The 25267-nt window shown below is 37.4% G+C and overlaps 2 protein-coding genes across 3 annotated transcripts; one reads left to right on the plus strand and one right to left on the minus strand.

The window, feature by feature from the left end:
* On the minus strand, positions 1–12461 carry arl13a (ADP-ribosylation factor-like 13A). Of its 2 annotated transcripts, none has more exons than XM_073854364.1 (10): positions 12348–12461; positions 3643–3756; positions 2585–2655; positions 2250–2499; positions 1894–1999; positions 1527–1732; positions 1314–1410; positions 940–1210; positions 420–536; positions 1–244 (listed from the first exon to the last, which is right to left on the minus strand). In XM_073854364.1, exons 1-10 carry the CDS (start codon positions 12443–12445, stop codon positions 177–179), a joined length of 1398 nt encoding a protein of 465 aa, XP_073710465.1. In that variant the 5' UTR covers positions 12446–12461; the 3' UTR covers positions 1–176. The 2 variants fall into 2 exon arrangements, with proteins under 2 accessions (XP_073710465.1, XP_055033853.2); XM_055177878.2 differs by lacking the exon at positions 12348–12461 and adding an exon at positions 7133–7410.
* Positions 12403–24440, plus strand: xkrx (XK related X-linked). The gene is made up of 4 exons (XM_055177876.2): positions 12403–12542; positions 12629–13130; positions 22461–22726; positions 22804–24440. The coding sequence occupies exons 2-4, from the start codon at positions 12781–12783 to the stop codon at positions 23619–23621; spliced, it is 1434 nt and encodes a 477-aa protein (XP_055033851.2). The 5' UTR covers positions 12403–12542; positions 12629–12780; the 3' UTR covers positions 23622–24440.
* The last annotated feature ends 827 nt before the right edge of the window (positions 24441–25267 follow it).

Consider the following 25267-nt stretch of genomic DNA (forward strand, 5'->3'; position numbering starts at 1 on the left):
TTACAAAATTATTGATGACCATTACAAAACAGTACATCTAGCTGATAAATAAGCTGAGCTCATCACTCAGTGTAAATAAACAATAAATAGTTTACAATGTTTGGAAGTCATTCATTTCAACCAGATCTTCATTGTGCCTTCTCATGTCATGATATGGCTGTGTGTGATCTTTATCCTCACTGCCCCGCAACCATTTCTTGTTCCTGTCGGGCTTTGAGAGCCTGAATTGCTTTTCTGTAAAGATCTATTAGGGGACAGGCAAATAAAATGCTTTGATTAATCTAATTACTATAGGTTAGGGCCGTCTACATTGAGCAGCTGTTGTATTTTGTTTGTCTTCATCAGAAGAAAGTAAATTGACATAAAAAGTAGCAGCCCTGATCAAAATTATTCATTTCGAGAATGCCAATGATGCTCACCGAAAGTGGTTGAAAGATCAACTGGCTGCGTATAAGCAGCTGGAATTTCCTCTGTGTTTATCTTGTTCTTTCGTTTCCCTTTAATCACCTTCTTTTTCCTTTTTCTTTGCATTTTTCCTGTGAATAAAACAATTTAGACGTAAGAGGCTGCAGTACTTAAAGGGATAGTTCACCCAAAAATAGAAATTCTGTCATCATATACTCACCATCATGTTGTTAGAAACCTGTATACGTTTCTTTGTTCTGCTGAACACAGGAAAATATTTGTAATAAGCAGTGAACAGAAGCACCATTGACTTCAATAGTATTATTTAATTCCTAATATAGAAGTCAATGGTGCTTCTGATTGGTTTGGTTACAAACATCCCTCAAAATATCTTCCTTCGTGTTCATCAGAACAAAAGAAATGTATACAAGTTTGTAACAACATGGAGTGAGTAAATGGTGACAGAATTATCATTTTTGTGGGTGAACTATCACTTTAAATGTTTTTAGAGACACATGTTTTCAAATTCAGTACCTCTTGGGGTTTGAGGGACTTCATTATTGGGAGATTCTGGTGAAACCAATGTCTCTTCTTTCACTTTGGCTCTGCGTTTCAGTTTCCCATGTTTCCCGGGCAACAATGCACTGCTGGTTTTATCCTTCTGGCTGTTTTGGTCTTGTTCTGCTTCATTTGCTTCTGTCTCTTCAACTTCCTCTTCATTCACAACTTCTCTGCTTGCGTTGCCCTTTTCAGTCTTAACCTTTACCTTCTTCTTTTTCCTTAATTTACGTTTAAAAGAGTTTTCCTACAATGCATGCAAAGTAAATTAAGGCATGCATGCAGTGACAGTAAAACTGTACAGATATGATGACATTTTAGTGATTTGAATCTGGTTAAAGATGTTATACCTGATTCAGAATATTTCTGATTGGTTGCAGGGTCCCATTTTTTGTTACTTTTTCTTTGTGCTGTTCTTCACGAATATCTATTTTGCTTGCCCGTTTTCTAAAGGAGGAAATAAATAATAGTACATAACATAGATAAGACGTAATGTATCAGAGAACTGCAGAAATAATTTTAAGTAATAGTTATATCATCTATATGATAAATCTGCTCCTAACTTCTCCACTTTAGATTTATTCCAGTTCTTTTCTGTTTTCCCTCTTCGATCTTTTTCCTCTGGGCCTAACGGTCGCCTCCCATCCCTCATTACGCGATTGCAAAGGTCTGCATAATCCAGGCACACAGCTCGCAGTAGCCATCTGAGACCTCGCAAGGTCTTTCTGTCTGACCAGCGACGTAGATCCATTAGGGCCGAACATGGTTCCTGCATATTGGGACATACAATATGATTTTTTCTCAAAATAAAACTGTTAATATCAGCAATTACAACAGATAATATATGCATATAATCAGTTTCCATATTTAGCAGATGTTTTGCATATACGTCAGAGTGTTTAGTAATGTTTTTTGGACGGCTGTACTCACAATGTGGCATAGGGACCGGCTCTGGTTGACCAGCTTCTCAAGGGAAAGAATTTCAATGAGTTCATTTCCCAGCAGAGCATTCATTTTGTCCTGCTTATTTGCCAGCCTGTTATGAGATATAGAGATGGTAAAAATATGCTGGGTTGCAAAGTGCAAATACAGAAAGTTGTGGGTTGGTTAGACAAAAGTAAGATTAAGCAAAGCTATCTTTACTTTGGAAATATAGAATTTTTATATAAATAGATTTAAAAGCTGCTTTGAAACAGGTTGTATATGCTGACACTGATGCATTAAGCAAGCATTACAGCATTATAAAGTTTTTGAAAATAATTGAATGAAAGTTTGTTGTATCTCACACTAAGAGAGGTTTTCCAGCCACTCTTGGATGTTTCAGCAGGTCCACCAAACTTTCTCTGACATCCTTCATTCGCTGCCTGTCGCTGGAGTCGATCACAAAAACGATGCCGTGAGCTTCACCATAACGCTCTTTCCAGGTTCCCCGAACCTCAGGAGCTCCGCCCATTTCCAGTATGTTAACCAAGTAGTTTTCCACCCTTAGCTCAGTGCGAACACATCCGTGAGTGGGACTTATTTCTCCAGGAGGCACTGGACAAAATTAAGTTACTTCAAAAACTGCATGTATTGGCATTTTACATCTGCACATTTTTAACATGTAAAACTGCCAAATTACCTCCTAACATCCCTCTGACACAAGATGTTTTCCCAGCTTTGTCCAAGCCAATCACTAGCACTGTAACCTTCCTGAAACAAAGAAAACAAAGAATAATTGGGTGATTCTCACGAAACCATTGAAACACCATGGCACTAATGATTTTAGCTTTAAAATGTGTAATATAGTAACATTAAAAAGCATCAGAATTAACACAATACTGTGTTCTACCTTGCAAAATGTGTGATTTCAACATAAGAATTTATAATTGTAAATTTTATCTCATTTTCTGCTGAAATTCTCATTACCGCAATGTGTCCGGCTGTGTTTGAACATGCGTTATGTTGTAATTTAATCAAATTAACACAAAAATATTAAGAAAAAAAATAAATGGATGTTTTGCTAGACTACTTTAGATGACAGAAAAAATATTTAATGAATATTTATGTATAATAATAATGAAGAAAAATAAGGAAAATGATGTGTCCATGCCTGATGTTCTCATCCTCCGCAACACTTTTTGAGAACAGTTTAAGCACACATACAGAATTTTAATAAAGTTTGATTTTGAGTGACCAAGCACATGGACCAGTTACTTCAAGATGGCTACCAGGTAAGATCATTTTTTACAGTTAATTTGAAAATATTGCTCACACGACATTTTGATTATCATTACCGCAACAGATGCTTATTAAATGTTAATTTAATTAATAGAAGCATAATACTTTGATTTTAAATGCATGTGCAGAATCTCCAAATTATGTTCTTTCAGGTTTGTCATGTCATTTTGAAAATATGTCAGTGTTGATGTTTTCTGACTGTTGCGTAAATGAGATTTTTTTAGGACTAATTTTTTAAATTATGTTACAAAAAGTGTTAAATGATAAGTAAAAGTTTTTAAATTAATGTTCCCATTTACTTTGTTTTTCAATGTCTGGTGGGAAAAAAAGTAAATTTAAGCAATTTTTACATTTTCATGCTTGACATTTTTAAAACCAAGTTTTCGTGAGAATCACCCAATTATAAAAATACACCACATTTGTTAAAAACAGGCAAAACTTTGCCGTACGGACCGATACCTTAGCGGTTGCTGAAGTTTGGAGACCCAACTGCAGCAATTGCTCATGAGATTGAACATGTTGAGCTGGGGAGGAGAGCACCAAGGAGAACACCATCGCCTCCTTAACTCGTACCTAAGAGCAGACAACAGTCGTGTGACCTCATGACCTCAGGATACATGTAAACCTCATGTGTTGTGTCTTGTCCAAGCATTAACCTCTTAGGAGTTAAGGACTCATTAGTGATGTTGACATTATTACTACCTCAAGTGCTTGAGGTACCCTAAAAGAAATAAGATAGGCCTACTAAACAGTGTGTACATAAATATTAAATCAGTTATGAGAAATAGCAAGGGTTTTGCAATATGGGGTATACATTTGAAAGATACATTTAAAATGACAATTTGAACACAATTTATTTTAAGCCTAACCTTATCTATGCTTTAAGAGCATAAAACACAGCGGATACATCTGATCGATTTGTGCCAACTAGAAAAACAATCATCAAACATTTATCATCCTAAATGCCAAGATAACCTAGTTATGCTCCAGTAACAGTTGTTTGAGTGTAAACACACCATAGTCTAATTACATTTATAGGTGTCTAGGAAATGATCTCATTGCTTAGCATACCACTGTACACCTGTTCAGCCCTGTAAGCCTTTAAATAATAGTCCAAGTCAATTACTGTGCTTTTCTCATTCTAAACACATGACCTATTTTACCCATGCAGCATGGTATGACAGCCAACCTATCAATTTAAACTTTGTATTGTGTGTTACAAACTTTAAAACAAGTTTGAACTTTGAATTTTGAAGCAGGATTATTGCTACATTCAAACTGAAACCTTATACAAACTTTGTATAAAAGGATTGACTATTTTAAATGTAACAGATGGCTCGGAGTCAGATTGAGGCCATTTGGCGTCTGGATCGTAAACAGCCCTAAAATTGTGACTTTAGATAACCCTGTGTCCTGATAACACAATCACCCAGATATCTACCACCTATCAAGGCTGTAAAGTGGGCGACAATTAAAACAAATGCAGTCTTCAAAGGAGCTTCAAAGGAAACCCACCAGAGAAACCTGAGAGCCGTTCGTTCGACGACCGCCAGAGACACAGCTGGGGTCACAGACTATACGTCTGTGATGAAACCACATTCAAAGATCACAATGAGCTGTTTAAATGTATATATCTGTTATATCCCTTTACTGCATGATCATGTATGTGTAATGTAACTGTGTGTTAACACTTTAGTTAGATTTTGTTCACTGTAGCATGGTTCATACCTTAGGTATGAAATTATTATTCAACGTGATCTTAAACCCATGTCTTGTCTAGTATCAAATCAATCTACTCTTTATTTCCCAATCATTTCTATGTATCATATTACCATAAGCCGCATCAACGTCATTTAATATCGATTTGAAGAGTTATGGGAACAAACTTGTATCATTATGCAATTACGCAAATGTGTTGTCTGAAAGAACAAAGGCTTGTTTCCCCGCGCAATCGAACACTTCACACATTGGCCATACACCCAAAATGGGCTGGGCGTGTGAAAGGTCAAAACGGCCTATCGCCCAAGCCATCATAGCTCATTAGCTCAATTGCTCAGTTCGCTCAATAGCTCAATTCGAACGATTCGCTCAGTATCTCAGTCAGTGGCTTAGTTCACTCATGAGCGCCCAGTCGCCCGGTTACCCAGGTAACCCGTCAGCGCAGTTTGGAAACTCGCTGAGACTCACCCAGAGTCCCTCGGATTCATCATCTTTTCTCTGAGCCCTGTCTTTCTTCGGGACAGTCTTCCTGGCTTGCACTTTGCGCTAGAGTTCAGGGTAGGGTTGCACCAGTCGTTCGTAAGTTCTTACTTAAACTGGGACGTAAAGTCCAAACTAGAGGCTTAGTAACTACTAGCTAGTTTATAACTAACTCTTTACTTAATTCGGTTGCACCATTTGTTCTTAAGGCAGAACGTAGCTAGTAGGTCGTAAGCTCTCCGTAAAGTATTGCGTTGTCGCATAGAATGACGTCTATTTTTCTTAACCCAATCACAAGCCTTATAATGGGTAAACAGGAAATAGTCTGAACAGTACGTAATTTCAAACTCATTTTTGTCTCGCCTAAACTGAAAGTTAAAAAGACGTTAAAGCAAACGTTATCGAATTCAAAACATTACACTTTTAATTAAAATATCTATCCCACACATGGAGGAGAAAATAAACAGGAAGAAATTTTAAATCTTATTTTAATTGATGGATACACAGAAAATTAAACAGTTCTTGAAAACTCGTTGACGAATTTGCGGCTCTTTATAATTTATACGAGCTCATCGATGTAATATAATCTGTCTGACATCTTATTCCAAGCGTTATTCATGGACAGAGGCTTCCGTAAATATTTAGTTACAACGTATTGTTACGTTTAAACTAAGTTTTATGGTGCAACGCAAAAACATTTAGTAATGCGTAAGTTGTAACTTAGTGCCCATTTACGTCGTAACTAAGCTACGTGGTAACTTACGCACAGCTGGTGCAACCGGCCCCGGAAAACCACGCGGACCAATCCGCCCTACGAAACAACTTAACGGACTACATCTTACGAACACATCTGGACTCTCTCTCTCTCTCCTTGCTCGCACCGCGTGCAGCAGAAACTTCGCAACGAAAACACAAAGAGCCAAATGCAAGTATAAACTCGTTTAACTCGCTGATGTTCAAGCTTTACCCCTTATAAAATTAAGGCGCTACTTAGAGATTTTCCGATGGTTTGTGCAGATGTTAAGCAATAGTGCTTTGCCAATCTTTACTCTCTCTCTCTAGCTTTCTCAATCTTTTCTTTCTCATCTATGTTTTATGTTATTGTATGTGTGTATGTTTAGTTAGTCGTTATGTGTACTTCATTTTATAGTTAATAAACCGGTTTGCATTTTCACAATTGAATTGTTTCTGTGTTCAATGCTCACGAAATTAAAGTCACTATTTCTGCCTTTTGATCCAGCTACACGCTGCGAGTAGCACTGTATATCAGTGAGAAGGTTAATTTTAAAGGCCATGAAATTAACATTTCTTAGACGTTAATATACGATTATGGATATATGTCTTCGGTGGACGAACATATTAATTAATTGTTATTATTAATTCTGCTACGCCAGGTAAAACCTGATAAACTTGTATAATTAATTACAGTTAATTATACATATTCCCTTTTGAGCTAAAATCTAAGATTCCCTTGGGAATCCCCGTAGTGTTTCGGTCGGAGGTTCATAGTGTTTCAAATAACGTTATTTCCCTCCTCCCGCAAATTCGCTACATAAATGAGTAATTTAAATGAATAATTTCTGGGTAAAATATCCATAATGTAGTCGAAACCCCCTCCACATACCATACCACTATATCATAATAATTGTAACAAGCTTACATTATTGATATTTCCCAGACTTACTTTTAGCAAATGGTTTTACATCTCCCTGCATAGTCTCATTCTCAATCAATATAAATGTTTACTTACAGTAATATGTCAGTATCCATGCCTGTGTTGTTTGTTTCTCCAGAGACATTTTGCACAGGGCAGCTTAATAAACTAATTAGGCTCTACTTATTCCTCTAATCCTGTCACCTCATGTGGGAGGAGCTTGGAAGGAAACGTCATCACTGTCTTACAACCAGTCATACAGAGTATAAGCCTTTAATTGCATGTATTTGTAGATGCATCATTGTGTGACATCACACACATTGTTGACCATTAGCAATGTCAGAAAGCATAATTCTGAATATATCTGAAATTTTACCCATTTTCAGGACAAAGCCTCACAAATTACACCAAAGACTTTCCTATAATAGAATAACCCTCTGTGAATTAATGCATCTATACCAAAGCATCACTGAAAGTAAATAAAACAGGGTGGAGTTTGAAATTTAATCTACTTTAAAAAGTTATACCTATATTGCATGATTCCAAATCGGAGGGCATTTCAAGCACGTTAAACAAGCTGACTAGTTAAAGGTGCTGTGTGTAGATTTTAGCGGCCTCTAGCGGCGAGACTGTGAATTGCAACCAACAGCTCTCTCCATATCTCACACACCTCCCTTTCGAAACACCTAGCCTGCATCCCAATTTGCTTACTATGTCCTATGCCCTGAAAGTATGTACTGTTTTTGTTACGGGAAAGTATAGACATTTGAGTGCTTTTAAAGGGACACTTTTTTTGAAAATATGCTCATTTTCCAGCTCCCCTAGAGTAAAACATTTGATTTTTACCATTTTGGACTCCATTCAGCTGATCTCCGGGTCTGGCTGTACCACTTTTAGCATAGCTTAATCCATTGAATCAGATTAGACCATTAGCATGGCGCTCAAAAATAACCAAAGAGTTTCGATATATGTGTTATGTGTTAAAAACAACACATAATGTGTTAAATAGTTTAAAACAAAACAATGTGTTAAAATGAATTATTAAAATGAAACATTATGTGTTGTTTTTAACACATTGTGTGTCATTTCGTGTTGATTTTGAGACAAAGTGTGTTGTTCTAAAAATAACACAGAGATGTGTTAAATTAAGGACAACACACTAGTTGTGTTGTCCTTAACTAGACACAAGATGTGTTATTTTAACACATTCGTTTTAAAAGTGTGATAGAGAACTCACTGAGGGAAATTGTGCTATACTTTTGACCACTGGAGGTCTTCAAAGTCCAAGTTAAGTTATATTTATCTTTTTAGCTATTTTGCATTTGATATCAAGAGTTAGTTAAATGTCAGAAGTATTGCATCCATCAACATCTATGGATTTATACTAGATATATACTACATATGAGTTTAACTGTGCATTATACAGTTATACTAGATATCAGCTTGTGATCAGCTATCGCCGACATATCAGATTACTGAATATCGAATTTCTTTGAATTGGAACCGGACATGAGACAAAACTCATAACAAAATGAAAGCAACATCCTCTTTTCTCTTCTCTACTTTGATCAGATTAAGTCATTACAGGCGTAACCAATCAGGTGCTTACTTATCTGCTGACTACACACTCATGCCAACACAACCCCCTGTCAGCTGGCCATAACACAAATGGAAACAGCTCGGTGACACAACATTGCCCAATCCTTACAGTGGCTTATTTAATACATGACATACCAGCAACCACATGCTGCAAACAACTGTACAGACCACAATATCCAAGGTAGTGTTTTATGAGCTCATGTGTTAACTGAAAGCTGTTATACTGTAAGCATGATGAGTCATGGTAGGCCTTTACTGAACATGCTGTCAGTTAAATAAGCTCTAGTGTGGGAGTCTGTGGGGGTGAGTACAACAACTGCAGAGGAAAAACAACAGCACCAGTGTCTCTTTTCATGTATTAAAAACAAGCAAATTACAATAAATCTTTGTACTGAAGTCTAGTTAAATTTTTTTTACATGCAAGTGTTTTTCAGAAAGCAAATTGCTGTTGTTTTACTATACCCATGTGAAAAAGTAATACACTTCCACAGTGCACACAAAGTGCTTTATTTTTGCACACTAATTTTGTACATAATATACTAAAAATCTATAATACTACTTAAGTTGTTCTTAAGATCATCTAAGTGTACTTCACTGTGCTATTTTGAGACATCATAAATATATGAACTAAAATGTAAAATGTATTTAGGTACCAATTGTAGTAAACGTGAACCCTTTGTATGAAAGTTGAGTTCAAGTTTAATACAAATGTTAAAGGGGCAATGGCATGAAAATCTGACTTTTTCCATGTTTAAGTGCTATGATTGGGTCCCCAGTGCTTCTATCAACCTAGAAAATGTGAAAAAGATCAACATAGTAACTTAGTTTTGGTAAACCATTCTCAACAAGCACATGAAAAAATAGGTAGTTGAAATTTGGCTCTCCTTATGATGTCATAAGGAGCTCTTATTATAATAATACCACCCCTTAATCTGCACTATCCAACCACAGCACTGCCATTTAGTGCAGAGAAAAGCACAATTGAGTTTTAATTGCAACAAACCAACCATCATTGTGATCAGTGTTTGAATTTCATCAGCTCATTTGCATTTTAAAGGACACACCCAAAACGGCACATTTTTGCACCCACCTACAAAGTGTCAATTACATGCTATAATAAATTATTTATATGGTATTCTGAGCTAAAACTGCACATATGTGCACTGGGGACACCAAAGATTTATTTGACATCTTAAAAAAGTCTTGTGCCATGGCCCCTTTAACTAAATACATTTTTTTAATACAGATAGTAGTGCATTTTAATTCACATTCATGGTGTCTCAAAATAGCACAGTGAAGTACACTTAGATAATCTTAAGAACATCTTAAGAAGTACTAAAGATGAATTTTTAGTATGTTAAGTACAAAATTAGTGTGCAAAATAAAGCGCTTTTTCACCTGGATATGGATTAACATGATTCATTGGGTGAAATAATTGGTAAAATGGTGATATTTAGTTAAGCAGTTCAATTATTTCACACCTGTTTACATTATAAGCATACAAATGTAAAACCAGGCAGTTGACACGTCTTTTCCTATTAGCAACTGAATAAGAAATGAAGATTGTTTGCAGGGCCGGCTCATGGGGTTGTGGGGCCCTAGGCCAGCTCATAAAAATGTGCCTCAATTGTAGCACTGTGTGGTTTACTCAGATCTTATCATAATATTAAATCTTTGTGGGGCAGGGCTCGATGCAAATTGTTGTTTTGATTGCATGGTGCTTTCACTGGCTGCACCACAAAAAGTAAAAATGAAATAAACTTTTATAAATGTCAAATATTGTTATAATTGAAGTATTATCAGTACTGAAAGATACATAAGCATATTGTCAGTAAAAACAAGAACAAATAATCAGATTATGGGAACTATAGCACAAATAAAAAGCACAAATATGCACATGAAATACACGGTGCTGTTCAAATTTGCATAGTGCAAATGTAAATAGTCCATAGTCTTCACTGTGTAAGTATATAAATTCATTCTTATCAAAGTTACACGTAAATCATTTATCAATCATCCAATTACATCTCAACTGTTCATATTTGCTTAAGATGTATTATACTTGTCAGTATAAATATTATTTTGACACAATTTGTGTGAATTTGTCTGCTAAGTGCTTGAATGTGGCTCCCTGGGTGCGTGTTTTCCTTGTGTACTTCTTACACAACGCATGCGTTCTTCTTCATGTTAAATTGGCAAGGCTTAAACAGTGACATTTCGCAAAGTGTCCCGGGTGTCATTCACGCTGGCCATGGACCATCTGGCAGTTCTCACTGTTTCTTGGATTTTTATGGGAAAAAATAAGGGTCTATGCGCGCATCTGACTCAGCAAGTTTATGAGTATACTCACTGTAATACAAGTAGGCCTACTAATTTTGAGTTGCTAACTCGTGTGGGCCCCCCAGACAAGGCGAGGCCCCATGCGACCGCCTGTATCGCCTGTAAGACGGGTCAGCCCTGCTTGTTTGCACTGAAACACAAAGTAAGATGTTCAGGCTTGATAAAGTTTCGGTTTTGTGTTTGGATACCTATAGAGCCGACTGAAGTGCCGAAGTGCCGACTGAAGGGTTGGTGGTATTTTCACTGAAACAGGATGTTAGGGTGGGGCAGGTTTAACAGCTTCTACCCCTTTAAAATAACTAGTATGTTTCGTTTATCTCACAGCCTAGAATCTGATAAGATGCAGAAATGCCAATTAAAATCAATGTTTTGAAGCACACTAGCACACTATCCTTAAGGCAAACATGTTCAAACTAAAATCCAAAACACCTGAATTTTGTGGGGAATTGAGTTAAAGGAATAGTCTACTCATTTTCAATATTAAAATATGTTATTACCTTAACTAAGAATTGTTGATATATCCCTCTATCATCTGTGTGCGTGCACGTAAGCGCTGGAGCGCGCTGCGACGCTTCGATAGCATTTAGCTTAGCCCCATTCATTCAATGGTACCATTTAGAGATAAAGTTAGAAGTGACCAAACACATCAACGTTTTTCCTATTTAAGACGAGTTATACGAGCAAGTTTGGTGGTACAAAATAAAATGTAGCGCTTTTCTAAGCGGATTTAAAAGAGGAGCTACATATTATGGCGTAATAGCACTTTTGTGAGTACTTTGACTCGGTGCAGTAACACCCTCCCTCTCCCATTATGAGAGGGAGAAGGGGAGCGGACTTTTCAGGCGAGTCGAAGTACTCCCAAAAGTGCTATTACGCCATAAAATATAGTTCCTCTTTTAAATCCGCTTAGAAAAGCGCTACGTTTTATTTTGTACCACCAAACTTGCTCGTATAACTACTCGTCTTAAATAGGAAAAACGTTGATGTGTTTGGTCACTTCTAACTTTATCTCTAAATGGTACCATTGAATGAATGGGGCTAAGCTAAATGCTATCGAAGCATCGCAGCGCGCTCCAGCGCTTACGTGCACGCACACAGATGATAGAGGGATGTATCAACAGTTCTTAGTTAAGGTAATAACATATTTTAATATTGAAAATGAGTAGACTATTCCTTTAAGGTTTCTCTTATCCTTAAGCCTATACTACATATTGCACCTACATAAGTTATTGTTTTTTAAAACAATTGTTTTAAAACATGAAATAAAGAAAGGAGGTATTTGATATATTCTCTTGGCGTACCCCTAATAGAACACACAAAGGACGCAGTCCAAAAATAGTGGCAAAGTTACTCCAGTTTGTATTACCATTACCTATACGCGGTGTGCACTAGGACCCGTGGGACACAAACTGCTATTGATGGCTTTCGGTTGCTGTATGTTAGGACACACCTGGCTTTTCTGATCATCATCGCCGATTTCACGAAGTCTTTACGCTATGGAAATGACTGGACAACATTTTGTCGGCGTCAGATATATAAGGAGCGTGCTTCAAAACACAACGACAAAGTAAGTACACTAAAGGTTTCAGTGACCGATCTTGTTTCACTCGTCTCGAGCAGCTGTTACATACGTGTCTGTTTCTGTGCACTTAGGTGGCGGGATCGTTGCTGATTCGGTTCTCGTGAATCCATTATGCTCGAGCGCGTCAGATTAAACTTTACTGCGCGTTCACGTAGATGCACGTAGACGACCGTTCGCAAACATGGCATGAAAGAGACACACAACGCATACGAATCAGTGCAAGATGGATAACAACAACACAAGCGATCATGACATTTTGGAGACGGCGCAGCCGTCCGCCGTCAAGCCTACTGAAAACGGTGTATTGATGGTGATCAACCACAGTAAACTGCATCCACCCTTCAGTGTGCTGTGGTCGTGCGTGCTGTACTGTGCTGAGTTCATCTGTGCTGCATTGCTGAGCAGTATGTACCATAAAAGTGAAGACCGAGTGTGGATGGGGCTGACCATCACATTCATACTGGTGCCGTCGGTGCTGACCCAGCTCACTCTCACATTCGTGCACCGGGACCTGGGGAGAGACCGGCCACTTGTGCTTTTCATGCACCTGCTACAGATGGGGCCTATTATAAGGTATGAATGTCGCGATCACATGTTGAACACCGGCTGATCACATGACCAAAATATTGACAAACAGATAAGATAGAGTTCATAGATGTGAAGAAAAGCTGTGTGTGCATATTTACAGAGGGGCACCTCGGATGTCTGTGACCAAATCTTTATCATTAAAAAATCAATAGGATGTAAAATTCAGTATTTCAAAAGCACTGTAGTACACGTAATATACAACACTTTATAAATGTATACTACAATATTTTGTTTTTAGTTATATTGAACTGATAAACTGTAGTAAATACTGTAGTATATTTTAATATTTAATATGGAATAGTTTAAAATCACTATAGTATTTATTAATTGTACTATAGTAAATACGGGATGCACAATACAAAACATTCAATTACTTAGAATTATCAACCAATACCGATAGTTTTGCTTTTGCTTTTGATAATAACAAAGTATTATGCATAGCGTGCAAACTGCACTTCTATTGTCATTGTTACCCAAGTCAAAATAGTCACACAGTATGAGATCTGATGCATTTTTCACCTTTTGATTTCCAGGATATAATCTGCTCTGATCTTCAGTCAGTGAGAAAAATGCTTTTATCTGCTGATACAGATTATAAGCTGTTATATGGGTGTATCCCTAATAGTAAATACTAAAGTACACTATTTTTACATAAGGGTTTTGATGATGGAAACTTTATTACATAAATTAAGTAAAAAATATATTTGGCTTTGATATTGATCAAAAAAATCTAATGTGTGACATTGTTATCTTCATCATACAATATATTTTCGATTTTCTTGCTTTCATTAAAGGTGCAGTGTGTAAATTTTAGCGGCATCTAGTGGTGAGGTTGCGAATTGCAACCAACGGCTTAGTCCACTGCTCACCCCTCGCTATTGAAACATGTCGGGCATCGGACAAACATGTCATCGTCTGAGACAACTTAGTAAAAAAAGTGTCCGTTAAGGGCTTCTGTAGAAAAATGGCGGCACAAAATGGTGACTTCCATGTAAGGGGACCCTCAGTGTATGTAGATAAAAAGGTCTCGTTCTAAGTTAATAAACACATAACGGTTCATTATGAAAGGTCTTTATACATCCCTGATAATATAGTTTTGTATATAATTTTGCATTTCTGTCAAGAGAACGTTCTAAAAATTACACACTGCACCTTTAAGTAAATAAGATGCTACATTCTTATGTTTTTCTTACATCTTGTTTTGTATAGTGCACCCCAGAATGAGTAGGCTTTTTTATTAAAGACAAAGGGTGAAATTAATTGAAATTTTTATTTTACTTTTCACAAATTTTTATGAGGTTTTAGTAAAGTTATCTAAATAGTAACCACAGTGTGTTATATGTATGGTTAAGTGATGAAAGTGGGTTATAATGGTTAAAATATTGGCAAATAGCTACAACATTTTAAATGAGTTTTGTAGGTAGATTTGTGCACATTTGATTTTTTATATGAAATTAACATTCTGATTGAGAATTAATCCTAAATGTTATTTAAATATCAATTAAATGGTTGAATTGGACCAGATAAATGGAGTAAAGGCTAGTTTATAGAATGCCTAGTGTATGCAGAGGTGCACTTTAAGGAAAGGGTGACTGCTATGAAGAAGCTGAAATATAAGTTTTAATTAAAAATTGTTTTGGTCACTGTTTTTTTATTGTTTTGATGACTTTATTATTCTGAAAATATGAAAAGTACATTTTAAAAATTATTATTTGACTTTACCCGTTCCATTAAAAATTAAGCAATTTCCATATTGTTACGTATCCTCTGGTACACATATGCAAGAACATACATACAAACATACATTAAAACAACCTTATGTACCAAAGGTAAAGTCCATAATTTATTATTAGATGTCTGCAAAATTTTCTTGGTAGTGGTATAGAATAGGTTATTTTTGTGCATTTAAATGAACCTTTTGAGCATTTATAAGCACACTGGACATTTTCCCCTCTGTTTCCACCACCCAAATACCAAAGAAGTCTTGTAATCCATCCAGCTTTTGTAGTTTTGCTCTTCATATATCAGTACAGTTTGTTCTGAAATGATATGAACCAGCATTAGTAAAATATGTTCAAAGTCCAAAGTTGTAGGGAGCATTTTGGACCTCTCCCAGTAGACGTGGAAACACCCATGGCTTCTGGCATTCATGTGTTAAATTTCAAAATGTGTTCAGTCTTGTTGAGCAAACAGTGACATGTTTTGCGGTTTATAAGGCAGTGTTTATAGAGAAAAACAAACTCCTATTGGTCGGATTTGAAATCTTTGTATGTGTTCAGCACATAAACAAAGATTGCTGTAAGACTAATTCATTTCTCTGTGTGCCTTCAATGACCTTATTTTAAACTACACTTGTAGTCTAGGGATATACGTGTGGTCATTCAAGGACAAACGCTATCTAGGCCACGGCCATATTTTAAGTATTCAAATATCTAAATGCTACTTGAATACTAGTTTCCATTTATTTGCTTTTTAAATATTTTATCTACAGTTGGCAAGAGCTTTAGTTCAAATTCAAAGAGTAGATATAAGATTAGGTGTCAGATCAGGTGTAGATCATTTTTAAGGTTATTTTCTTTAAAATTCCATATGTATGCAACTTCTGTTTTCGGTCAAGTCCAAAATATGCCAGAAAGGAATGCAGTGTGCAGACCCAGGATGTCAAGTTACTCCTCCTTCAGTATTCTGTAATGACATCAGAAAGATTCCAGAGAATTTTAAGAAGCTGGGGGTTAAGGGTCAGTTTTGACACGCTATTAATATCTTACACAATGTCAAACTGCAGTAATTTAATTCCCATTTACAGGACATGGCTTTCTAAACTCCTTCCTGTTTAGTCATCTCTAAAAAGAGTGATTGAGGAATGATTATTGCATGACAGGATAATGTTGTCATATGTAAGTGAACTCGTGTTGTCCTGTTGTTGTTGTTGTTTTTAGCAGAAAATGCAGATCTGTGATTGTTAGCATTTAAATGCTGTGAAGTGATAAATCAGTTTAGTATAAATCAGTTTAGTATAAATCAGTTTAGTATAGCATGTCCATTTGGATGCAATATTTGCTCAGAAATACCACTGTAATTTTATTAGGATAAATAACGCTGCTCCTGAATAAAGCAGACATATCAATAATCATAATAGTTGATAGAGAACTTTTTCCTAGTTGCTTAGGAGAATCCAAAGACTGCCATATAAACACATACCGTAAATGACATTTGTGACCGTGCTGGCAAAATGAGTTGTAATGCACAGTCTAATTTTAAGTTACAGGCAAAAGAAATTAGGGGTGCACCAGTAAATGACGATATATACTAATAATACTTGGACGGTAACTATTCTGAATCGCACAGCCGATATTATTCACAGCTATTTCATGTACTACGGCTTTTGATCAGTAAGTCCTTATTAATCTGAAATTACTGTTAGTTTGAATAGTTTATCACATAATCATTATACATATTCTTTATTATCATGAAAATGTTTGAAGAACAGCAATATAAATATATCCTAAAGTAATTTCTTGAGTTTCTGCACAAAAGCGCCCTCTGGTTTTTGGATGTAGCGGCATTTCACCGTAGTTCATTGAGAGGCGCAAGCATCATCTGCCGATTTATCGGTTAACCCCTAAAAGAAATGGTCTTTATTTGTCTAAAATGGTCTTTATTTGTACATTTTCTGAGAGGTTTACCGTCCTAAATGCTTAAAGGACAAGTTCGGTATTTTACACTTAAAGCCCTGTTTTCAGATTGTTTATGATGAAATAGAACGGTTTTGACTGAAATTTCGACATATGCGGCTGCCCAGAGAATTTTTGGGTGTTTGTGTTTCAGCTCCTACCTTTAGAATGGGTTTAATGGTGCACTGGAACAATCCGTCCCAAAATGCATATTAAACTTTCGTTTACAAAGACGTGAAACTCACTGAGTGGTCAGGGGTGTTCAATGATATGCTCACACAAAAATCGCTGCAAAATACGCATTCCAACAGGTTTTATTGTAGTTTTTGCCAACTCCATTGACTTGTATTAGTTGTGCTGTGAGGTACGGTATTACTCCGCCGCCGGGAACTTTGTTTCTATTCTTGCAATTGGCAAAGGCGGATTAGCGCCACCAGCTGGGCTGGAGTGTCTATTATTCAAGCTCTAAGCGGAAGAATGTACGGGTGTAAGGCGTTTGGAAAAATAGGTCCACAAGTTAACAACGAATGCTAAAACAGCTGTTGGAAAGCATCTTTTAACGCGATTTTTTGTGTGAGCATATCATTGAGCACCCCTGACCACTCGATAAGTTTCACGTCTTTGTAAATGAAAGTTTAATGCATTTTAGAAAGGATTGTTCCAGTGCACCATTAAACACATTGTAAAGGTAGGAGCTGAAACACAAACACCCAAAAATTCTCGGGGCAGCCGCAAATGTCGAAATTTCATCATAAACAATCTGAAAACAGGGCTTTAAGTGTAAAATACCGAACTTGTCCTTTAATTTAATACAAAGATGGGTGTCCAATGCGCGTGACATTTTGGTTTCGGTTTTAAAACATGCAGGAATTAGAAAATAAAGTGCAGGACTTGCTTAATGTAAGACATGAAAAAGATCTTCCTATCGCTGACTGACGCACACAACCCCGATATATTTACATCTACACAGAATTACAGTTTTAAAAATATCTGTTTTGACAAGAATTCACGCAGATATAGGGCTCTATCTTACACCCGGCGCAATGCAGCGCAAAGCGTGACGCAAGTGTATTTTGCTAGTTTCGACCCGGCTCAATTATAATTTTCACGCCTAGCGCCACGTTGTTTAAATAGCAAATGCATTTGCGCCCCCTTTTGCACCCATGGGCGTTCTGGTCTGAAAACGAGGTGTGTTCAGGCGCATTGTTGGCGCATTGCTATTTTGAGAAAACTAAAATAGACTACGCCATTGACCAACAAAAACCTGGTCTAAAGTCAATGGCGCAATATGTTTTTTGTTATTTAAAGAGCGCGTTAGTAATATGCGCCTATAAACGGGAGGACAACGCGGGTTTGCTTATCACATACATGAATGCGCAGCAGCACAAAAATGCTTTTAAATATGAAAGGTTAAAGGATTGAATGTAAAAGATTATTATTGAGTCTCTTGGACATAAATGAGGACTAATTATGAGACGTTAGAAGGTGTAAAGAGTTTCACCTGTAGCCTGTTAACTAAATAAATGCTTTGCTTTAAACAAATGCATCTGTTTTTAAATGTTTTTTTTAAATGCTACCTCACAGATTTAATGTCCATTTAAAAAAAATCCAGATGATTTACTCACCACCATGTCATCCAGAATGTGTATGTCTTTCTTTGTTCGGTCGAGAGGGGGTTGTGTTTTTTGAGGAAAGCATTCCAGGATTTTTCTAATTTTAATGGACCCCAACACTTAACAGTTTTAATGCAGTTTAAAATTGCAGTTTCAAAGGACTCTAATTGATCCCAAAAGAGGCATAAGAGTCTTATCTCGGTAAACAATTGTTATTTTTGCACTTTTGACCCACGACTTCTCTTCTTCCTCCGGCTGTGTGACGAGCCTGCTGCGTGACCTCACGTAATTGCGTAATGCCGTGGAAATGTCAAGTGTAACATATATAAAACGCACATTTGCGGCCGATTTTAAACAATAAACTGACACAAAGACATTAATTTGTATCATTCCACATACAACAACATCGGAATGGTCCTCTTTCACCACACTTGTAAACACTGGGGCGTAGTTTCACATATGTCATCCGTGACCTCTTGACGTGGTGATGTATTATGTGAGGTCGCACTGGCTCGTCACACAGCCGGAGGAAGACGAGAAGTTGTGGTTTAAAAGTGCATTTTTTTTTCTTGCCAAAAATGACAATTGTGTCACTAGATAAGACCCTTATGCCTCGTTTGAGATCATTTGGAGTCCTTTGAGGCTGCAATTTTGAACTGCATTGGGGCTGTTATGTGTTGGGGTCCATTAAAGTCCATTAAAATTAGAAAAATCCTGGAATGTTTTCCTCAAAAAATATAATTTCCTCTCGACTGAACAAAGAAAGACATCAACATTTTGGATGACATGTTGGTGAGTAAATTATCTGGATTTAAGAAAATGTACTAATCCTTTAACTTGCTTTGTCCCAAAATTGACTACCCTGACTCTTATCTACTTCGAACTCGTTTGTAGCTCTGTCATTATTTTTTTTGTCAAATTCCGACAAATCATATAGTTTTAAATATTTTTTAATAGAGAATGTCAAAAATATAAATAACTAATATTTTAAAATTTGCTCATTCTGACTCATTTTGCAAGTTTGGGTCACACATACAGTGGGGCAAAAAAGCACCCAGTCAGCCATCCAACGTGCAAGCTCTCCCACCCAAAAAGACGAGAGAGGTCTGCAACCCCCATCGCCGGCACCCCTCAACCACGAGAGACAAAATGAGAAAAAAAATCCAGAAAATCACATTGTCTGATTTTTAAAGAATTTATTTGCAAATTATGGTGGAAAATAAGTATTTGGTCAATAACAAAAAAGCAAGATTTCTGGCTCTCACAGACCTGTAACTTTTTCTTTAAGAGGATCCTCTGTCCTCCACTTGTTATCTGTATTAATGGCACCTGTTTGAACTTGTTATCAGTATAAAAGACACCTGTCCACAACCTCAAACAGTCAGAATGCAAACTCAACTATGGCCAAGACCAAAGAGCTGTCAAAGGACACCAGAAACAAAATTGTAGACCTGCACCAGGCTGGGAAGAGTGAATCTGTAATAGGTAAACAGCTTGGTGTGAAGAAATCAACTGTGGGAGCAATTATTAGAAAATGGAAGTCATACAAGACAACTGATAATCTCCCCTGATCTGGGGCTCCACGCAAGATCTCACCCCGTGGGGTCAAAATGATCACAAGAATGGTAAGCAAAAATCCCAGAACCACACGGGGGGACCTAGTTGAATGACCTGCAGAGAGCTGGGACCAAAGTAACAAAGGCTACCATCAGTAACACACTACGCCGCCAGGGACTCAAATGCTGCAGTGCCAGACGTGTCCCCCTGCTTAAGCCAGTACATGTTCGGGCCCGTCTGAAGTTTGCTAGAGAGCATTTGGATGATCCAGAAGAGAATGTTTTGTGGTCAGATGAAACCAAAATAGAACTTTTTGGTAGAAACTCAACTTCTCGTGTTTGGAGGAGAAAGAATGCTGAGTTGCATCCAATGAACACCATACCTACTGTGAAGCATAGGGGTGGAAACCTCATGCTTTGGGTCTGTTTTTCTGCAAAGGGACCAGGACGACTGATCCGTGTGAAGGAAAGAATGAATGGGGCCATGTATCGTGAAATTTTGAGTGAAAACCTCCTTTCGTCAGCAAGGGCACTGAAGATGAAACGTGGTTGGGTCTTTCAGCATGACAATGACCCCAAACATACCGCCCGGGCAACGAAGGAGTGGCTTCGTAAGAAGCATTTCAAGGTCCTGGAGTGGCCTAGCCAGTCTCCAGATCTCAACCCCATAGAAAATCTTTGGAGGGAGTTGAAAATCCGCGTTGCCCAGCGACAGCCCTAAAACATCACTGCTCTAGAGGAGATCTGCATGGAGGAATGGGCCAAAATACCAGAACAGTGTGTAAAAACCTTGTGAAGACTTACAGAAAACGTTTGATCTCTGTCATTGCCAACAAAGGGTATATAACAAAGTATTGACATGAAGTTTTGTTATTGACCAAATACTTATTTTCCACCATAATTTGCAAATAAATTCTTTAAAAATCAGACAACGTGATTTTCTGGATTTTTTTTCTCATTTTGTCTCACTCTAAAAAATGCTGGGTTGTTTTTAACCCAAGGCTGGGTCACTATTGGACAGAACACACTGCCGGGTTAAAATGACCCAACTGCTGGGTTGTTTTAACCCAATTGCTGGGTTATTGTCAATCAACGATGTTGAAACAACCCAACAGTTGGGTTAAAATAACCCAGCAGTTGGGTCATTTTAACCCGGCAGTGTGTTCTGTCCAATAGTGACCCAGCCCTGGGTTAAAAACAACCCAGCATTTTTTAGAGTGTACTTGAAGTGTACCTTCGATGAAAATTACAGACCTCTCTCATCTTTTTAAGTGGGAGAACTTGCACAATTGGTGGCTGACTAAATACTTTTTTGCCCCAATGTACATAACTATCTCTTTTTACTTTGTTCATCTCGGGTCAAGCATTCTATTGTGGCAGAAAGTACATTTATATTGTGCCAAAATATTATGCTACTTATCCAAAATTGCTTGATTTTTGGGCTTCCAATGCAACCTTAATGGACCGCATTTGTTTTTAGTATGATAAAAACAGAGTAAAATGTAAAATTTGTCTTTATTTGCTCACTTTCATGTCTGTCTTCCTTAGAAGACAACATTAGATATCTGATTGGGTGGATTCAAAACAATGGCCGATTATAACAAATGACTCACTGCATTGCCTTATAAAGCAGTTGAGTAGTGATAACTACTGTAAACCCAGTACTGTGACTTGGCAACCACACACCATTTCATCACATTCAGCGTTAACTTCCTTTCAGAATGTTACATTGTGTTCTGTCACATGTGTTTATGTTTTGATTTTGTAACACTTTGTTTATGTGTACATCAAGCAGTATGTCATGATATGGTTTCTTTTTTGTCCGTTTGCAAATATTGCTTTCGACACGGCGTGTTGGGTGTTTTTAGGTGACTCGAAATGAGGACAATCAGATTATGTAAATAGTGGACTTAAAACAGTGCAGATTTATGTGAATTCAATATGTTTATGCTTATTGTAGTTCATATCAACGCTGGGATAAAGTTCAAGAGACATTGTGTGGGTGTTAAACTTGTTCAATAATAGGATAGGTTTCATTTGACTATAGGTTACAGGCAATGCTGTATTCAAACTAAAGGCGTGGGTTGTATTCAAGCAGAGACTATGTTGGAAAGTTGCGAGTGTGAGGACTGACACACTTCTCATCTTTCAGAAGAATACAAGCTGTTAAACTGGTTTGAAATAGTTTCATTTCTTAGATATGAGCGCCACCTTGTGGAAGACGAGGATATGTTTAATGAGAATGAGGTCGCTTTGTTTGTATTGGTATACAACACCTTCATAGTTAAAGGGATAGTTAGATATTATTCTGCTCTTTGACATTCACAATTTTTCTTATAATATGTTTCTTTAAAAAGCTTTTTGTCTTCAAAATAAGTCTTGTTTTATGTAAATCAGATGTTAGTATCCACAAAATAGTGTAAAACCTTTTATTAGGTGTCTAACTGCCTTTTGTACTTACTCCTCTTTTAGGTGCATTGAAGCTCTGGTTATTTACTGCCAGGCTGGTAAGAAAGAGGAGCCATACGTCACCATTTCAAGAAAGATCAAGCTAAAGCACGGGAAAGGCTTAGGCCCAGCCTTAGAATGGGAGATCGGACACTCCGAGCGCAAGCTAGCCGTCCACCGCAATGCCTTCAAACGCGCAGCTGTCATTCAGGCCTTCCTGGGGTCCACACCTCAGCTTACTCTTCAGCTCTATGCTACCATTCAGGAAAAATACATCCATCATACACGACGTGAGTATGATGCATTCAGACCTATTTACCAAACTGTATTATTCATACACTTAAGCTTGCACTGTTTGTGTTTACAGTTGCTCTGATGATCATCTCATTGATATCTATCACATATGGGGCATTAGTGTGCAGTGTGCTGGCCATACAGATCAAGTACGACGACTACAAAGTGAGATTAAAACCGGCCGCATACCTGTGCATGATCCTTTGGCGAGTGTTAGAGATCGCCACACGAATCATCACCCTGGTGCTTTTCAGCTCGGTGTTTACATACTGGGTGGTCCTAGTGGCCTTGGTCAACTTGTTCATTTTCTTTTTCCAACCATGGGTTGAGTTCTGGGTGAGGAGGACGTCATTGCCTGAAAACATAGAGACAAACTTTAGCAAGTTGGGGACTACAGTGGTCCTCTGCATGGTGACGTTCCTCTACGCCTGCATCAATATTTTCTGCTGGTCAGCTGTACAGCTGGATCTTTCTGATCATGACCTTGTGGAGAAACAGCCACGCTGGAGACGCTTGGCTATCTACTACACCCTGCGTTTCATGGAGAACGTGATCCTCATCGTCTTGTGGTACAGCTCCAAGTCGGACTTCTTTGAGTATATCTGCACGCCGTTGCTGGTGGTGCAACTCATCATGTGTTATAGCCTTGCCGTGCTGTTTATGTTGGTTTTCCATCAGTTTTGCCATCCGTGCCGCAAACTCTTTCATTACAACGTCGAGGACTGTTTACGTTGTGCGTGCTGCTGGAAGAAAAGGCCATCGCAGGAACCCTCTGACACAGAGGTTGCTCCTCAGGAACCTGCTCCTCAGGAACCTGCTCCTCCTGACCTCACAAGCAACCTAATGGATAAAGAGACGGATATTTTGGATGATATCTTGGAGGCAGCGTGAAATACATCTGCTGTTCTGTCACCGTAGCGTTGTTTTGGTTTTATGCTGCGTATATTTGCACAAACTGTATCCTAACTGAGAAGTATCATACTGACGCTACCAAATCGAGGCTGTACTGTACTCTGTAAAGGAACAATTGGTTTTAAATGGTCCTAAAAGCTTCAGGAATCTTGGATTTTATGTCGTTTGGAACTTTCAAGGTGGTGTGTAGCAGTGAATTGTTATTACAGTGGTGTAGAGAGGATAACTCATCATTCTTTAATTGCAAAGCGCTGATCCATTTCTGCTTGCTGGTCGCTGAAGTCCAAACAGTGTGTTGAGTTAAGCAATGATGTATCACAAAGGCTGGCTTCAGTAGAAAGTTGCATGGTCAGTCTGTAAACCAGGTGTGTGGGAAATGTGCCAACCGTGTCTAGCTCGGAGAGATGAGAAACCTGGCAATTTTTTGGCACATGTTGCACTACTTTATTCAGGGGAAAACGAGACTTGAAAAGCCTGGGAGCCTTTAAAGTTTTCTTAAGTTTGCCTTAATACCCCCATGTTTTTAACATTTAAATTGGGAGAGCCATATATTTAATCTTAGTAAATTAACTCTGGGAATGCATTTGCCTTAATATTACAAGACTGTGCCTAAATAGACAATTAAACAATGCTTTCTAAGTTTACACTGCAAAAAGAAAAGTCCAGTTGTTTACCTTGTATGTGAATATGTTTGCCTGTGTGTGTATGTTTTTTTTTTTTTTTTTTGCCTGCATCATGTGCCTCTTTACTACTGATTTGAAAAATAATATGAATAAAACAAAGCATACCTTTACCAAAGTGTTGGTTTTGCAATTTTCACACTATAGAGACATTTGGGTGACTGTCATTATTTGTTACGAATGCTGTTTTGGTCATCAGCGACTTGGTCAAAGTCATCAGAAAGAGAAATTTCCACATGAAAAAATACTCTTGTATACTTCAGTATGTACTATAGTAAATTGAAGTATTGAGGGTATGCACATGACGTCACCTTCGGCGAAAGTGACTGCGGTTACGCCCACTGAGTGGCAAAAGACAGAGCAGCATAATTTGTGTACAGTGTGAAATCTACGAAAATGCGTCTAAATGGAAAAAAGCTGTTGTGCGATAGACTGTACTAACAGATTTAACAAGAATTCAGAGCTATCGTTTTACAGACTGACAAAAAAGAGAAGTAAATTGATCGTTCATGCCAACGACGACAGGTGGGTTGACAAGTTGCTAGGGTCACTATCAAGCAGAGGTTTTAAGTTCTACTTAAAAGTATTTTTTCAAGTATTTGTATTTTATCCGGGTTTTTCTTTGGAAAACATACATTCCAAAGCATATTATCATACTCTATTAAATTTCATAAATACATGTTTTTGTTTTACTTATAATATTTAAGTACTTTAACGAACTTTTACTCAAGTAAAATTACAAAATTTTAATATAATTAGGTATTAAATAAATTTTAATGTGCAATATAAATGAATACACAGTATGATTCTATGCTTTAGAATGTAGTGAAGTAATTTTTTTCCCAAGACAAAGCACAGATGCATGGAAAATGTAACTAATGTAACAAAGTATTGTCCACCTCTGCTATCAAGTCCAACTAAATTCAATTAAAGCTGATAATAGTC

Source organism: Misgurnus anguillicaudatus, chromosome 16, assembly GCF_027580225.2.
Source record: "Misgurnus anguillicaudatus chromosome 16, ASM2758022v2, whole genome shotgun sequence".
Taxonomy (NCBI): domain Eukaryota; kingdom Metazoa; phylum Chordata; class Actinopteri; order Cypriniformes; family Cobitidae; genus Misgurnus; species Misgurnus anguillicaudatus.

Coding starts and splice junctions, on each gene's coding strand:
- arl13a (XM_073854364.1), bottom strand. CDS start 12,445: ATGATGATCAGAAAAGCCAGGTGTGTCCTAACATACAGCAACCGAAAG. Junction 1,411..1,526: donor AATAAATCTAAAGTGGAGAA/GTTAGGAGCAGA, acceptor TTCCTCCTTTAG/AAAACGGGCAAGCAAAATAG. Junction 245..419: donor TGATCTTTCAACCACTTTCG/GTGAGCATCATT, acceptor GTCCCCTAATAG/ATCTTTACAGAAAAGCAATT.
- xkrx (XM_055177876.2), top strand. CDS start 12,781: ATGGATAACAACAACACAAGCGATCATGACATTTTGGAGACGGCGCAG. Junction 13,131..22,460: donor CAGATGGGGCCTATTATAAG/GTATGAATGTCG, acceptor CTCCTCTTTTAG/GTGCATTGAAGCTCTGGTTA. Junction 22,727..22,803: donor ATACATCCATCATACACGAC/GTGAGTATGATG, acceptor TTGTGTTTACAG/TTGCTCTGATGATCATCTCA.